The following is a 16,776-nucleotide window of genomic DNA, read 5'->3' as shown; positions in this document are numbered from 1 at the left end:
TCCCATGGGAAAATACATGACTTTATGTGGTAAGGAACTGGCTCTCCATCATCACAAAATGTGAAAACAGAACTGAGTTCCTTGGCATTTTTAAAATAATTACACTGTCTGTGCTTGAGCTAAGTATAGTCTCCATCAGCTGCTAATGGCAGTAATAACAATGTCACAGGCTTTGTGAATTCTGGAAAAAGACAGCAACGTATGATTCAGGGATCTTGATCAGATACTAAATAGATCCGCAACAGCAGGAGACTGTCAGCAGTATACACTCCACCATCTGACCAGAGAGGTGGCTGCTAAGGTATGAACCCCCAGATGTTACAGTGAGCACAGAAGATAGAATTTAAAGGCAGTGCAATCCCGCTTCAAGATCTTTCACGTTTTGTACAAGCAAGAAGACTGGACTAAACAAGACTGAAAAAATGAAGGGGAGATCAATGGTATATAAAGCCAAGGGAAAGGAAAGGGGTAAGAGGGATTGATTAAGGTTTAGGGCTTCTTTGCACTGTTATACTTGGCAGTGCCTAGGAGACCAGTCTTTTACTCAAGTCCCACATATGCAGTCAGCACAGCCATCACAGGCACCACGTTCTAATCTGACTGGGTCTTGTGCTGACTCTGAGAAGGCAGAAAGGCAAAGAAACAGTAAATCCCAGTAAGGTCAGTGGATGCGCAGCTGAAGCATCCGCGGTGCTCTCTGGTCACATTCCAAGGCTTTTTCATCTTTTGGCCTCTGAAGGCAGATAAACAGCCCTATAAAAAGCACACAGGAGTGTGGGGAGGGGAAGACCTTGAATTCAAGCTGAATTGTTAGTCAGGGCCACAAGTATTCATTGGTCCTGCTATCATGCATCTAGCAGCACAGAAATAACATTTCCCTCAAGAAAGCCAGCCTCCCCAGTGCCTGGGAGGAAGCCTGGTTCCTTCATCCCTCCATCATTTCAGGACAATTCAGGCTATGGCCCTGTCGGCTTTTTTTCTCATGCTTTTTTGTAGGCCCAAGGAAGTGGTGCAGAGCAGGATGGAGGATATGCCAGGTACTCTATCTGGGGGACACCTGTGTCCCAAGGAACACGTGGGGAAATGGGCTCCTACCTACCTCTCTTTGTAGAGGTTCAAGTGAAATGAGAGTTCAGGATTTTTCTTGAACCGCCTCATGGGCACATTCTCAGCTGCCTGAGTTGGAAATGTCAGTAGTTAATAATGAATTGAACTCCCTGGAAAAAGAAAAGAAAAGACACATGTGCCCTTAAAAGAAATCTTGCAGTTTATGAAATCTCATTAAATTACCTCTTTTCAGTCTTGTTCCTTGGCTTTGCAGCCACTGTGGCATTGTAATGTGGTGAGCCCAGATTCCTGAGCTGTAAATCAAGTCTGTGCTAAGAAACTGTGTTTAACATAAAGGAACTTGGAATCCCTACAGCTCCATCACAAACCAAGCATGAAAAATGTGTTTGGGCCATTTAACAAAGAGTTGAACCACTGTAAAATATTCCTGCAATGGAATTATTGCATGAAAAGCAGCCTCTTGCTTAGATAGGGTCTTAGAGCAGCCTCTTGCCAGGTACTTTGTATTAGGATCTAACTTTAAACAGTACACTGTTTCCAAAAGGTACAAGATAAAACAAATAGCCCTGGTTCCACACAACTAAACACCATTCTGCTTCAGCCAAAGCAAGACCAAGGGCTTTAGGGCCTGGTAAAAAGCAGGCAGAAGTTGACGAGTGTTCTCACTGACTTCAACCAGTAACTGAGTTGTTACCAGCCCAGTGGGATGTTAATCAATGACCTCTAGTGCTTTTTCACTAACAAAACATCAGTTCTGGATCATTGCACATACTTCTGCCTGACGATTTGGGGGAAAACTTTGGGTTCCCTGGAGATCTGACAGCAGTAACTTTAAATTGCAAGTTTTGCAAAAGGCCTGATTCCTTTTTTTAGGCCATTCAACTGGGGGGGTGGGGTGGGGTAAATAAATAAATAAAAGGTAATATTCTCCACAGTTTTGAGTCTCTGTTTGAAGAAAAGCTTACACTGAGCAAACGAACATTTGTTGCCTGCCCTACAGGCTTATAGAAATGCTCTCTTTCTTTTCAGTACATCAACTCTGAAATTGTATTTCTACAGAGACAAAGAAAAGTCATACATTTCCATTTGTAATCTAAATTTTGGCCCAGAAGACTTTAACTTTTGTGTACTGTGCTGAAGATGGGGAGGACAAATGCTTCCCTGAGTCACAGGGCTGATCATTTTAGTTTTTCAAGTGCCAGGAACAGATCTCCTGCCTAAACTTCAATTCTGAGGAATAACACAGGATCTGCTGCATTTTCATCTATTTTAGCAAGTGTTATGCATATCAATAACTATCCCTGTTTGATATTTGTTTGAGTAAAGGATTAGAAAACTTGAATGAAGAAATGGCAGTTTCTGTCCATCCCTCCCATCCCACATCAACCACCAGTAACAGACCTGTCACTCACCATTGATCCAGCACTCAAGTAAATGCATGAATGCAATCAAATGCAATCAGTTGGTACTCAACGCTATTTCTATTGCTACAGAGGCCATCAACAACATTAAGAAACACTCTGAAGTATCATTCCTGGCAGAAGAGAAAGCTCGTGAGACAACCCCAGTGGTATGGCACTCACAGCACACAAGGCAGAGCGTGCTCACTGTGATACACAAGCAAGCCTGGGAAAGGAGCAAAGTGCTGGAGCAGCTCAAACTGATCAAGATCCCTGGCATCCAACACTTGGCTGAAAAGGTAGGTGCTGGGGGTTTGTAATGGGAACTAAATAAGAACTTCCTTTTTATGCTGCTAGTCTTTTTTATTTTAAAAGAGTAGTTACATGCATTTTAAATCTGGAGAAGGACTCTTCCCTGGCACAGACCTGCTGTCACATCAGACACAGCTGTAATCCCCAGCTGTGGTCACTACCACCCTTCTGGCAGCTGTTGTTCCCAGGGCAGGCCCAGCAGCAGGAACTGCTCAAGCACTTTCTAGTCTGAAGCGGGCTTCAGTGAAAATTCAGAAAGATTATCCCCAACCTCCTCTATCAGTGGCTTAACCTAAGCAGAGCAATCCTTGAGTGGATGAGGAGTGTTTGCATGTCCTTTGTAGCACCTGTGGAACAAGAAGGGACAAGAACTTTGTGCTGAACAGCAATGTGATAGCACTACCAGTTCTGGAATAGAACATCTATCTCAGCCTTTAGTCTCAACATCTGTGTCACAATGAGTAGAGGCCTAGGCATGCTACTGTGTTTGGAGAAATAATCTGGGTCCTTCAGAACCAACTGGATAGACTTGGATGCTCCTTGGGCTGGATATGGCATGGGAACAGTTTCAACCCTTTTGCCCTTATTGCAGATCTGTGGGGTGCCAGGAAACCATTCCTGTGCTGCAGCAGCCTGTGGGGGAGGCCCAAACTGCAGCGGAGCTCTTCCTCTCTCCTCCAGTGCGTTCAGGAAAGCTGAGGAGACTGCTGTCCTGCTAACTAACTTGACTACTCAGCTACAGGACCCTGAGAATCAAGTATGTGTATCAAAATTACATTTGTTCAGTGCAATGCATGGAGGATGGAAAAGTGGGCAATCTATTCCTGGGGAACACCATTCATGAGTAGTGTCTCAGCTGTAAGTCAAGAGTTATGCTAAAACCCTCAGTACTCAGGGAGTTGGTGCTTCCCATGGCACTGCTGTCTTTGTGAAGCAGGCTCTTCCTCTACTCTCCCTGGATGCTGTTTTATATTAGGGGGGAAAAGCTGTTATAACACAGACTTGTGAATTAGAGAAGCCCAGTTTGCTTCCCAAACATATTCACAAAGTCAGAGGGAAAGACAAGGGTGGAAGTCCTGCCACAACCTTCACAGGGATAGTGTTGGCTACATCCCAGCTAGTCATCTGCACTCCTTTTACAGTGAGTGGAAAGAATCAGGCAGCTCCAGCTTCATTTTATCCAGCCCAGCTATTTGTCTCAGGAAGCCATATTAATTACTTGAAGGTGGTTATTTTTATTTTTTTTCCCCACATTGCATGAACAGCTGGCTTAGATTTGGATAGCTGACTTGCAGATAGCTAAAATGAGCAAAGATGAAGTAATAAGCCCCAAATCTACAAAAACTCATTTTCTCCTTGGGCAAAGAGAAGTGAGTGACCTGGTGATGGACTCCATCCCTACGCCACAGACATATGACTCAGTGCCAGGAGTATTAGGGTCCAGTCCCACCAAGGGACAGTGTCTCTAACCATGCCTTCCTCAAAGCTGCCAAGATCTCACGGGTCATGGTGTCCTGTGCCAATGGACATGGTGACATTAGGTTAATATTGTCTATATTTTCACTGAGAAAGATTCAAATGGTAGTATTTGCCAGCAGCCCAAGAATGGACCACGCTTATGCTGTTAAGATTGCTGTGCATACCATTAAGCTCAATGTATACAATTTTATGTTACTTTTATATTTACCATTAAGGAATTTTTGCAGATAACTTCAAGCCAAATATTTTCTACCCCCTATAATGTTTATACGGGCATCAAGTATTCAGCTGCTCCAATTTACTGCAGAGGAGCAGTGAAAATAACTCAAGGAAAGTGTGGCCAACACAACATGTGCAAAGGAAGCAAAACAGACAAATCCCCAAACCACAGTTTGTTCTCATTAACAATCAGAGAAAATGCTTGTTACACTGATAGGCAAAAGCCATTTTCCAATAGAAACATCACTCTGCAGTGGCTTTGTCCCCTCCCTGCAGGGTGCCTGGGCATCCATTTCCTCCTTTTAGAACCACACCACACTACTGCACAGTTAGAGGGTGTAGAAATGAGCAGTCAGGAGAAACTGAGGCCCCCAAACATGCAGGGACAGCGGGAATGGCCCTCCCACAGATGTTGCGGAAGTAGAAACATCATTGTTTTTCTCACTGCCTGAGGAAATAGGGGATTTCAGCACTAAGTTAAATAATCACAGATATTAATCTAATGGCAAAATTTAACTTCTAAAGACAAGTATTAATTTCTAGTTTTCTTGTATTTTTTTTAAGTGTACTTTAACAGTAATTCCAGCATAGAAAGGCAAATTAAATTATGTGCTTTTTCTGTAATGAATCTGATCAATGACATATCACAACACTGCAACAGGAAACAAGTCAGTGCTTTTCCTTTAGAAACGGTTTGGTGGTGGTTGCACAGAGGAAAACAAAACTTGATTTAGGCTTCTTCTAAGGCTGGACAAAGGCCGTGATGTAACAACTTCAGGAGCTCTCCAGAGCAGTCTCCTACTACAGGAGTTCCAAAGCCACGCCAAGTGACTCCCCTTGGGGCTCATAGTGTGAGAGCTCACCTTGCCAAGCAGTGAGTACAGAAAACACAGCTGCTATTTCTCATAGTATCTACAGGTTGAACACATCAGAAGAATGGCAGAAGACACCAAGCTGAAAGGCTCACACTTCAATGGGGAACTGGAGAGAGCTAAGAACCAAATTAAAATCGACCGAGAAGTCACAAAGGAATTCATCAAAAAAGTGAAAAACTTCTTGTCAGGTAAATATGCAAGGAAAGCTCTTTCTGACTCATTTTTCTTTAGTATATATTCAAATGTACTGTACCAATAGATGGCTACAAAGTGACTGAGCTGCATACATATCAGATTTCTTGTCCCCCTCCAAATCTTTGCATCTTTTTTTCAATTTCTTTCTCTCTAGTGTCTCTTTCTCCTACAGGACAGCATTTTCTATTATTTTTCCCATAGATTTGCCACGTTCTAATTGTCATCTTTTATTAAATTGCTTAAATTGAAGCAGGCGAGTCATTCCCTCAGTTCCTGGGTTAGCTGAGTAAAGGGCTAGTAATATGATTTCATACAGTGTATGATGTCCAGGCATATTCAGTGCATCCTCGAATTGTTATTCCACCCCCTTCTTCCCAGCCCATAGGGGCTCTCTGTAGGGAGCGTGGGAATTAGGACACAAAGGGACGAACTGCTCCGTCCTCTCAGTAGAGCTGTAACTCGAGGAATCAAAGGATTCTGGTAGAACTTCAGCCCGCACAAAAAATAACAAAACAATATATGCCCTAAAACCTCTTCCACCCTCGCAATTGCAAAGATGTTTTGTTGCCTAATAGGTTTTTTTTTTAATCAAATGCACTTAAAAGGACTTGAAATGCATCAGTATTTTCTGTAATCTCTTACATGTAGCTGATCTCCTCATTCTCTAAGGGCTGCATGCTGGCAATCCTTTAGCATTCACGCCTCTACATCCAAACAGCAGTGAGGGCTGAGGACAGAGGGCTCTCTTTGTTAAGGAGCATTTAAGGTATTTTGCAGAATTTGAAGGAAAAACTCCATTTAAGTCCTCAGTGTTCTCATATTTTTGCTTGGTAGCAATTGACAACATCATCCTTGGCCTTCTTTCATGTGTTCTTAGAAGACATATGGCATTTACAAATAACTGCAAATGCGTTTCTTCGTGAATTTTTTGTTAGTAAATTGAAGCTTATGCACCGTGGCAGATGAAATGGATACAGTCACATCAAATCTGCTGTACCGTACAATGACTCGCATGGTAGTTTTAGATGAATGTACTTGGACAGAAAACAGCTCTCTGAAATGCACAGCTGTTTGCACTTCTATTTAATTCTCCATCAGTTACTTTGGAGCATTAGCACAAACGCATAGTATGTTTCAACTGCATTATCACCTAAGGTCTTGTCCACAAAGGGAAGTGAGTAGAAAAAAGATGTGATGATGAGACATTGCAAGGCATTGGTTCCTCCAACCCAGTGTACCTGCCCCTCTTAGCACTGCTAGTATTGCAGTGGGAGTACTTGGAAGGAGAGTTGCTAAATATATTTTTCTCACTCTGATTTCCCACCCTATCTCAGCCTGGCCCAAATCCCTCTTTGCAGCTTAGCCTTCCTCATTAACCTGTGAAGAAACCTCCTTCTAAGCACTGTGGCAACTCCAGGGAATGGATTACCCCCACAGACTGGCTTGGAAAGCCTCACTCACAGCCTGGTCTCCCCAGTGCCTCTTTGATCTAGGGGCCAAGGGAGAAATGGGCTCTGACACATCTGGCTGCGCGGTGCACCGACTTAAAGCCCTCTGTGGGTTCAGTTCTGCATCAGAATTTTAATAACCCAGTTCAAAGTGGGTTCAAATCCTCAATTCAGCCAGTTCTGACAACACTAACAGCACTACCTGGAAGCATAATATTAAATCACAAAATGTTGGAGGTAATTCTCTTACCCCCTCACTGTGCTTGTCAGCTTTATTCTGCCACATAACTCAATGTCTAGGCAACCATAATGATCCTTTGCATGTTGCGGGGAAGAAGCATGCGCTTCAGAACGTCTCAAGCTCGATTTCTGTTGCAGATGAGAGTGTGCCTCCAGAAGACATCGAGCAGGTGGCAAGTTATGTCCTGCAGATAAACCTTCCCCTGACTCCGAGAGAGCTAAGAAGCATGATTGGCAAAATCAGAAGCATTATGGCCCACTGTGAGAGGTACAAACTGAACGCAAATAAGAGAAACGGGAAAATGGAAGTGGCTCAGACACTGCTGGTGGAGGCACGGGCTGCTGAGTGAGTAAGCTGTTCCCTTAACAATGTGCAAAGTCCAGCTGAGATGGCACTGTGGGCAGTAGGACAGTCCGTACCCCAGACACTGAGTGTCCTAGGAACTCTGGAGGGAAAGCTCGGATTTCGGACTGCTGTTTTCCAGCAGTGAGCAGCCACGGTGGCCTAGGCTGCAGGACCTGACGTGCTGCAAGAGGTGGGAGCTCCCACCAGCTCCTGGTCTTGCTGGCTAAACACAAGAGACCAAGGCAGCTAGCTGCCTCCATGTGGGACCTGGGGGATCATAGCATCTGGTTCCCTGGGAGATTTAAGCACGGGTGAGCAAGAACCAGCCAAAACTGAGGAGGAAGAAAATATGTTCACCTCATAAATGAGCTCTCCTTGCCAGCAGTGCTCTGCCAGGCAGCTCGCAGCATCCATCCTCTCCTTCAGCACAGCAGTTGGTGCTCTCCCACACAAGGCCCCTACCAGTGTTTCGCTTTTATGAACCACGCTTTAAGGTTGTTGTCTACTTGAGGGAACATTTCTGCATGTGAGCACGGGTGCATTTGAAATGCGTTTGCTCTGCTCTCAACAACACAATACTACACGTGCTTTCTCTTTTTCCATTTTAGCAAAGCAGCTAAAGCTCTTCCCCCTGTGGACAAAATTAATGACGAACTAAAAAATGCTGTGAGCTCCCAGGGACGCTCCAAAAATACCCTCATGAAGTTAAATGAAGGGATACAAGGAATCAGAGCACAAATCACACAGGTATCTTGCTGTAAAGCTTTTAATGTATTATTGAGTTTATCTCAATTTTTCCTTAACGTAACTGTAAAATAAAATCAAAATCAGATACAATATCAATTCCATAACACGTAAGGGGCTCCTCTTGTCTGTCAGTTGCCATTCATCTACTTCATTACCAAGCCCTGCAGGCGGGATGGACAAGGCACGAGAAACCACAGCCTCCAACTGTTCTGTTTCAGGCTGGGAACCAAATGAACAAGACAAGCAATAAACTCAATGACTTTTCAGCAAAACAGTCCAGACTGGAAGATGAAATTACCACACTGCAGACGAAGGTGCTGATGAACAGGAATCAAGCTACAAATGTGAGAGCGGGGGCAGAAGCAGCATACAAGCAAGCTCAGAAAATTGATAATGTAAGCCTTTCTGTCTCACATGAAAGGATAAAAGATTTCTTATATGTTTGATAGTATTACTGATTCAGAAGTGTAATTGTGTTATCTTGTTCTCCTCAAAACTCTGCTAAGTTTCCCTTACGCCAAGCCATGTACAATTCCCTATGTTATGTAGCATTTCTTTTTTATTTTAAGGTTTCTAGCAGCTAGCACTTCAGTTTCCTTGAGTGAAAGAAAACATACACGTTTCACTGGCTTCTCCATGACATTTTTCCTTGCACTGTGTATAAGACTCGAAGTCACCATGGGCACCAGCAAACACAACAGAGCAAATCACAAAACCAGATATTAAAATATGTGAGCGATGGAAGCGGTCTGGCCATTCGTCTCGTGATGTTCACCATCAGAGAAAAACCCAGTGGGAGTTATGTGGAGGTTGGGGTTGGCTTGGTGCTTTTCAGTAGTTCCAGTTTCTTGAGAATGCATTGAGGCAGCTGGAAATCGCTAAAATGCTGTGTGAAGAGAACCAGACACCCACAGCTCCAAAGGCAGAGCTTGACTGAGCATCCAGGTTGAAAGAAACCCAGTAGAAATCTAAACTGCAACCTCGTAGGCACCCTAAACCAGCACGAAATGGAAGTAGCCAATAAATATTCCAGCCAAAAAAAAAATGTTTTAAAAAAATGATGCTACAGGTAATGCATTACATACAAATCAAGTCTCATGGCAAAAATGAAATACACAGAAAAGCCCTATCAAAAGAAATAAAAACAGCGTAAGTTTTAAAAATCTTTAACTGTTTTTTCTTTACATCTTCATCCTCACCGACACTCCAGATTCCTCCATGAGCAGTTTGTTTCAATTCATACTCGGCTTTACAGAGCACTCTTCAATGTGCACTCATGATAAGGTTTTTAAGGTTTAAAAAATGGAGAGATGTTAAGCTTGGTTCAAACAGATGGTTTTTCTACACTTTTTTTTTCTTTAATACTCTTTGGTATGCCAGGTTAATTATGAGATGCTCCTAAACCAAGCAATGGGGTTTTGTTACAGGAATTCGCTGACATTAAAAGGAAGTACGCCATTCTTCAAGATAAGCTAAAAGCAAAAGGACCTCCAAAAGTAACTCTACAGAAAGTGAAGCAGCTGAAGGAAGAAGCAGAAAAACTGGCTGAAGAGACCGAAAAAAAAATTAGAAGAATAACAGGTAATGTTGTCTTTCTATAGCAAGCAGAGGAAATTGTGGAAATTAAACTGAAAGCTTTTCCCACTGATATTTGCAGGCCAGGCTCACCTGAAATTGGGTTTAAAATAGTTTAACTAGTGAAAATCACTGCTTGAACCTTCACTAACAGTTTTCCAGTAGTTGAATTAGTTTGGCTAGTGGCTTTTTTGTTTGTTTGTTTGTTTTGTTTTTGCTTTTGTTTTTGTTTTTTGACATATGTTGGTTGCAATAAGCAGAGATCAAGAAGTGTCCATAGTGAGACTTGCAGTGATTTGATTCAGGCATTGCAAAAGCAGGACATGCAAAATCTGTGCAGCCCCTCCCAGGCTCTCAGAGATGGGCTTTAAAACATGTATCTGCACATGTAGCCAGGAGCTTTGATTTGGGCATTTGGATGTTTCACCTTTCCTCTGCGCTCTGCCTTTTCTTACGCTACCTGGATGACAACTTGTGTTACCGAGAGCTGCAGGTAGGTGTTTTTCCATCACAAGAGAAGGTGCACATCCACATGCAGGGAGGCTGCAGGGCAGACTTCCAGTACAGCTCACATAATTGCACACAGAGGAGCTAATTCTGCTTGTAGTGATGGTGCCTCCACTGGGAATCCTTAGGCATAGGATGCTGTTCAACATCCAAAACTGCCATGTAATGTCAGCAGAATTGAAGCAGAAATTGCATCCCAGGAGCAAATCCTTCAAGATGGGAGCCAAGTAAGTATTTTGAGCAGGCACTCTGAAAAGAAGTATTGAGAGAATTTCAGTCTCTCCAATCGCCCCTGCTCTGGGAATAGGCAGCAAATAGTGTGTTACTGACTCACTGCCATTATTTTCTCATTGGCTTAGCTTCACAGGTACTAGGAAAACACTTCTGTAAAGGAGGAAGACCTAAGCCCATTACATTCAAATTTTCTTGGCTTTACACACATTAGTAGCTGCAGTGCCCCTCTGAATGTTTCCAATTAAACCAGCTGCTTTAAGAGCTTCACGTCCTGCTCCATCATAGCTGACAGACAAAAGCACATGCTGAGAAATGAACTGTTTTAAAGCTGTCATGTTTTTCTCACTGTCCAGAAGCCAGGCTTTCCCCTCCAGTTGCATATATAACATTCTCCATTTGAAATGGGTTTATTGCCTCCAAAACTGCTGGAAAAAGGAACACTGCTAATCCCTGGATTTTGCTTACACAACAAATACGAGCATTGCTGCATGTGACTTTACTCTTACAGATTTGGAGAAGAAGCTTCAGGACCTGAATCAAACCAAGCAAGACAAGGCAGAGCAACTCAGACAACTAGAGGAACAAGTGATAGCCATTAAAAATGAAATCACAGAGCAGGAAAGCAAGTACTCAACGTGCAAAAGCTAAGGGCTGGGCAGGTAAAGTGCAACAGACACCTCTGTGTTTACCGCCTCATGAGCACAGTGTGGCTGTCCTCTGTATATAAGTTTGAAGGTGTGTACAGAATTTTGGTGTGGGGAATAATGTAACTTTCTCTTGGTTTTTAGTCTGTCTGAGTTTATATGGAATATAAGCAACTTTTAATAAACTTGTAATAGAACACCCAACCAAGTAATCAGGATACAGTCCTGAAGGGAACTCAAAAATACACAGCTGTCCACAGCCTGTGACTTCTCATTGCAAGGGCTGGAAACCATAGAATCATTAAGGTTGGAAAAGACCACTAAGATCATCTAGTCCAGCCGTTGACCCATTCCCACTGTGCCCACTAACCCATGTCCCACAGTGCCACATCTCCATGTTTCCTGAGTGCCTCCAGGGACAGTGACTCTACCACTTCCCTGGGCAGCCTGTGCCAATGTATAACTAGGGAAGAGGTGTCCCTGGAGGTGTACAAGAAACATTTAGATGTTGTACTAAGGGACTTGATTTAGTGGGGAAATATTGGTGGTAGGTGGACAGTTGGACTAGATGATCTTGGAAGTCTTTTCCAACCCTGGTGATTCTATGATGTTAAGATGGGCGGACACAGACTTTAAGGTTGAAAAAGGAGGATTTGTAAGAGATCAACAGACAGCTGCCTCAGAGATGGCTCCCAGCACCCTCAGTCATGTCCTTGAACCCTCCAAGTGCCTGGGGCTGCCTGCAGACCAGGGTAGGGCCTTGCTGAGACAGAGGAGGGGAACACCTGACCCTCGGGGGGATCCCATATGTTCACCAAAACCACACTGGGCCACCAGGAGAGGTGTGTGACAGGCAGCAAAGCCCCCAGTGCCCGCTGGATGGCAGTGCACAGATGTTTAACGCCGAAATCAACTCTGAAATCACAGCAGTACCTTTTTTGTGTGTGTTCCTAAGGGGCGGCCCACATTTTTCATTAACGCACTCTACAGCTTCAGAACGGCCCCAGCATTTCAGCCTACGCCATGGAGCTGAAGGCTGCACACTCTGAAGAAGTTTCTCAGCAATTCCCCTACACGTGGTGCTTCACGGCAGTCAGGTTTCTCACAGCAGCTCCTTGTAGCCACACAGAACACAGGACTCGCCCTAAATTTTAGTTTGGAATTTGTTTCTAATATTAAGGTAGACGGGAGTTAGGCAAAGGCTACAGGAAGAGTACAGTGTTAGAAAGGCCAAAGGGAGTGAGGCCTCCGTTTCAAAATCCCACCCTTGGTACTCCTGGAGCTGAGCAGAGTGTCTCCAGCTTTCCCTCAATAAAAATGAGCCATGCCCATCTGCACTGCCCCACAGGGAGCACGCACTCATCCTGGGCTGTGTGTGTGGTGTGAGGAGCCGGGCGCTGCCTCCATCGGCCCTGAGGCGGCCCAGTGCCAGCAGCACACGTACAGTAGGCCTCACGTGAGAGCCTGCCTTGCCTCCACCCAAGACGTAACTTCTGCAGTTATTAGAGTTAAAAGCATCTGTACGTGGTGGGGGGCTCGGGTAGGAACAGCTGGCACAGAGATCTCAGCCTTGTTCCTGTGACTCTGACCAGCTGCAGCCCAGGCGGTGTGCCACATGCATCGCAGCTCCTGCTGTGACAACAGTGGCACCAAAGTGTAACCTTGACGTGACCCGGCAAAGGCACGTGCAGGCTGGTGTGCACAGAATTTGTGTTTTACCTCGTCCTGAATCTTAGCACTTCAACAAAGCAGCCGTGAGAGGCAATAAAGCTGACCTGGAGATCAGATGGATCCATGGGCAGAAACTTTGTAAAGTGTTTTCGTAAAGTCAGTCTGTGTGCACATGCTAGATCTGGATCAAACCCACTTGTTTCAGTCCTCCCAACCCCAGTTCCCTTTCTTGTGGAAACAAACAACTTTTAATCAAAACCATGTGAAATCAAACAGATATTCAATCAAACGGGATCTTGTCAGATGTTTGCTGGGCGCTCAACCACAGCCGTGCTGCAACAGGCCGTAAATTGGGTCTCCCTGAGGTCAGAGACATCCCCGAGCCAGGCACACAAGTGGCTCCGTGGGCACACACAGCCTGTGTTAGATCCAGAGGGGACAGCAGCTCAGCAAGACCATGAAAGAGAGAGGGGAAAAAAAAAAAAAGGAGGAGAAAAACTCAATAAAAATTAGGAAAATATGCGACAGAAAAGAATGCAGTGGAAATGAAACGCCGCTATTGCACACAGAGGGACGCTGCAGAGCACCTTCTGCCCCTTAATGCTGGAGCTCACCGACCGCAGCAGAGTAAAGCATTTTCTAAGTAGGACAAATGCAGTTGTTGTATTGAAACTAACACAAAGCCATGCTGTGATCTGCATGACAGGACTGTGAAATTCTATGAGTTCTGCGAATTCAAAGACCACAATGCAAAAGAGGTTTAGAATAACAATACCTCAATACCTGCCCTGCCAGCTAAGAATGGTTTAATTTCCTGGGCATCTTTAATGAAACACAGCCGTGAGCCCTTCGGTGGCGAGCCCCGGGTTATGTTCCAGACCTGGTGTTTAACCTTTAGGGCAAGCCACTTGGTATCTCTCTGTTTCTGCTTATCCATCTGTAAAACGAGAACGAGCATATTTACCTACCCGGCAGGGTTTTGTGGGACGCAGCCCGCCGCACGTTTCCATTCAGTGACTGCAAACAGTGAGGGCAAAGCGTTCTTGAGGGACGCCGGTACCCGGCAAAGCTTTACGCACCACCTGTGCGTGCAAAACACACCTCGTGTGCAGAACTCAGGACCCATCTCGCCATACCGAGCCCTGTGGGATCCTCCATTTCCAGCCTCAAAGCTTTCCCGGAGCAGCAGTCGCAGCAGGAGGACAAACGCTGCAGCTTCAGCCTGCGGCTGCATTGCACGGGCGGACAGCAGAGCTCCCGTTGCTGCACTAACAAATTGGTCCGCTCCCCTCAAACCATCCCTCTACCATCCCGATGCTGTGTGCCTGGACTAGCGAGAGGCAGCCGGCGGCCTTTCCTCGTGCTTCGTGGCCACCGAGCACTGCACGATACAGCCAACACCCCCTGCCCGGCCGCTGGACGGCAGGCAGCGCGCAGGGCGGTCTCCAAGCCCCGTTCCCACACCCTTTCTCCCCTGATAACATCTCTGGGGGCGTCGCCCCGTCGGGGACACTCGTCCCCAAACCGGAGCACGCTCCCACCACGGGCTCCCCTCCACTCCCATTCGGACGGCTCTCTACCGCCCTCCGCCCTGCAACCCGGGGCCGCTCTCCCCTGGCCGCCCCCCGACGCCCCGTTCCTCCGCCGCCCCCTCCCCGGCAGTACCGCCGCGGCGGGGCCCCTCGTTGGGAGGGGCCGCCCTGGGCCCGCCCCGCCGTCGGGTCGGGAGCGCCGTGCAGCCGTGCCCGGCCCGGCCCCGCGGGGGTGGCGGGGCGGAGGGGGAGGGCCGGGGGCGCCCGGCGGCGCGGAGCCGCTCCCCGGGAGCCGCGTGGAGCAGCGGCGCCTGCGTGCAGCGGCGGCTCTGAGGCTGTCGGCGGCGCGGAGCTTCCGGAGCGGGGGTCTCGTCCCGTCCCGTCCCGTCCCGTCCCGCCGCTCGCCATGGGCCGCCTCCCGCTCTACCTCTGCTGCTGCCTCGGTAGCTGCCGCCCGGCCCCGCTCCCTCTCCTATTCGCCCTCCCGCTGCCGTCGGGGCACGGGGAGCCCCGGTCCCGCGCGGGGGGCTGCTCTGGGCCCGGCCTGACCGCGTTGCCCCCTCCTCTCCCCTCTCTCCCGCAGCGCTCCGGGTCGCGGTGGCTCAGGAGCCCGAGTACAGCTACGGCTGCGCCGAGGGCAGCTGCTACCCCGCCACCGGCGACCTCCTCATCGGCCGCGCCGCCCGCCTCTCCGCCTCCTCGACGTGCGGCCTCCGCCAGCCCGAGCCCTACTGCATCGTCAGCCACCTCCAGGTGAGCGGCGCCTGCCGAGCCCCGGGGGGATCCGCGGGCCCGGGGAGCCCCGCGCCGTCGGAGTCCCGTTGCGGGAGCACCGCCCGAGGCGGCCCCGTGCCGTGAGGCGAGTCGGTGAGACGGAATGGGCCGCGGTGAGTTCCGGCAGTGCTTTTCCTTTATTTCAGCCTTGCACGGAGCCGTCTAGACAGCTTCCTGATTGCACGTGCTCTGTAGCGCTCGGCCGCTGCGCCCGTAACTTAATTACATTCGTACGGGCTGCGACGGATGGGACGGGAGTGGGGCTGTCGGGTCCGTCTGTGGGAAACACAAAGGCCGTCGCTGCTTAAGCTTAAAAGCTCTGCGTTCGGCGGAGATGGAGGACAGGAATGGAATTTCGGCAATCGGCAGCTCGGTTATACGGAAAGGAAGGAGATAGCCCCGGGCAGGGCTCCCGCAGACACAATGGAACAGATTCTGCCACTCCGAAGGAGCGCCGCTCCCTCCCGTGCCCGCGGTTACGCAGCCTCCCCCCGCCGGGTCTCGCTGCGCTGCTGGGGGTGACGCCGGGCTCAGCGTTGGGGTCAGAGTCCCATGGCATCAGCACCCTGCTGCAGCCGAGTAACAAAGGCGCTCTGTTGGCTTTTGCCATCCCCAAAGTGCCGAGGTGCGATTTAAGTCCAGAAGCACCACGTCGGGAGTTGAGATGTGCCCGCGTTACTGATAGCACAGCCCCCACTCCAGCGTCTGTCTGACGTGTCCGTGCCTACTTCTGAGCTCTGCCAGGCTGCGGGTGCAGGAGCGTCCCCTCGGTGCCATGGGGCCGAGCAAGACCGGTCACTATGTGGCTTTGCAGCTGCTCAGGGACAGGGATGAAGGCGGTGGGTGAGATGGAGAGTTGCCTCGGTGCAGACCTGGTGCCCTGGTGTGGTGAGAAGCGCTTGTTCCGCTTCCCGAATGGTACGTGCCACACTTACACCCAGCGGGGTATTTCTGTAGGCTGTGGAAATGGGGTTTGAGGGCACGGCTTGGGATTGCGGTCTGAAGTCGGGTGTTGGGTAGAAGCCTGAGAAGTTGGATTCAGAGTGGGGACGCCGGTTGCTGAATGCCAGCGGGCCCTCTGCGTGCACTGCAGATGGCTCCGAATGTGAAGGACTCACGTCCCCGAGTGAGCTCCTGAGAAGCAGGGCTGTTTCACACGCGTGGCTCTGTGTGCACGTGTTTCGGTTCAGGGATTTCTGGAGATGCTGCCTCTGGTTGGGAGCTCTCCTTCCTGCTGGCAGGGATTTCCTGAACCTTGCAGCTTGGATAGAGAGCGTACCGCCCATCAAAGTACGCTTTATGGAATTCCTGGCATATTTTCCCTTTGGCGTTTTGCATCAATTTATAAAGGTAAATCCACTTATCAATTAATTGAGAAACAAAGCACCGCACCTTCGATGCCTCCCACAGGCCAAATGCACGGAATGCAGTACGAATGAAAAATGCTCTTATCTGCAGGAAGCAACTATTGCCCCGTGGATAAAATCAGTAACGCTGGTTATCTTGTTGT

General features: G+C 47.8%; 2 protein-coding genes and 1 long non-coding RNA gene across 10 annotated transcripts in view; 2 read left to right on the top strand and 1 right to left on the bottom strand.

The window, feature by feature from the left end:
* LAMB4 (laminin subunit beta 4) overlaps nucleotides 1-11,674 on the top strand; it is a 53,830-nt gene extending 42,156 nt beyond the window's left edge. For 2 of the 6 annotated variants that reach the window (XM_040659127.2, XM_040659047.2), the window contains 8 exons: nucleotides 2,562-2,767; nucleotides 3,373-3,537; nucleotides 5,388-5,541; nucleotides 7,375-7,582; nucleotides 8,191-8,329; nucleotides 8,548-8,724; nucleotides 9,757-9,910; nucleotides 11,154-11,673. In XM_040659127.2, the coding sequence (XP_040515061.1) occupies nucleotides 2,562-2,767; nucleotides 3,373-3,537; nucleotides 5,388-5,541; nucleotides 7,375-7,582; nucleotides 8,191-8,329; nucleotides 8,548-8,724; nucleotides 9,757-9,910; nucleotides 11,154-11,293 (1,343 nt within the window). In that variant the 3' untranslated portion in view covers nucleotides 11,294-11,673. Of the gene's footprint in view, nucleotides 1-2,561; nucleotides 2,768-3,372; nucleotides 3,538-5,387; nucleotides 5,542-7,374; nucleotides 7,583-8,190; nucleotides 8,330-8,547; nucleotides 8,725-9,756; nucleotides 9,911-11,153 lie in introns of all 6 variants that reach the window. The other 4 variants (XM_040659283.2, XM_040659351.2, XM_040659207.2 and 1 more) reach the window with 3 other exon arrangements.
* The window catches only part of LOC112533030, a 34,374-nt gene extending 19,974 nt beyond the window's left edge, over nucleotides 1-14,400 (bottom strand). The window contains exons 1-2 of one of the 2 annotated variants that reach the window (XR_005843444.2): nucleotides 13,929-14,400; nucleotides 1,100-1,217 (exon numbers count right to left, since the gene is read on the bottom strand). This is a non-coding gene — a long non-coding RNA (uncharacterized LOC112533030). Of the gene's footprint in view, nucleotides 1-1,099; nucleotides 1,218-8,330; nucleotides 10,661-13,928 lie in introns of those variants that run through there. The other variant, XR_003076791.3, reaches the window with a different exon arrangement.
* A 366-nt stretch (nucleotides 14,401-14,766) lies between these two features.
* LAMB1 (laminin subunit beta 1) overlaps nucleotides 14,767-16,776 on the top strand; it is a 40,976-nt gene continuing 38,966 nt past the window's right edge. The window contains exons 1-2 of one of the 2 annotated variants that reach the window (NM_001396477.2): nucleotides 14,767-14,935; nucleotides 15,076-15,245. In NM_001396477.2, the coding sequence (NP_001383406.2) occupies nucleotides 14,899-14,935; nucleotides 15,076-15,245 (207 nt within the window). In that variant the 5' untranslated portion in view covers nucleotides 14,767-14,898. Of the gene's footprint in view, nucleotides 14,936-15,075; nucleotides 15,246-15,463; nucleotides 16,185-16,776 lie in introns of those variants that run through there. The other variant, XM_046924255.1, reaches the window with a different exon arrangement.

This window comes from Gallus gallus, chromosome 1 (assembly GCF_016699485.2).
Source record: "Gallus gallus isolate bGalGal1 chromosome 1, bGalGal1.mat.broiler.GRCg7b, whole genome shotgun sequence".
In the NCBI taxonomy this organism is placed as follows: domain Eukaryota; kingdom Metazoa; phylum Chordata; class Aves; order Galliformes; family Phasianidae; genus Gallus; species Gallus gallus.
The sequence above is the reverse complement of the archived record's forward strand: the minus strand, read 5'-3'. Positions and strand labels throughout refer to the sequence as shown.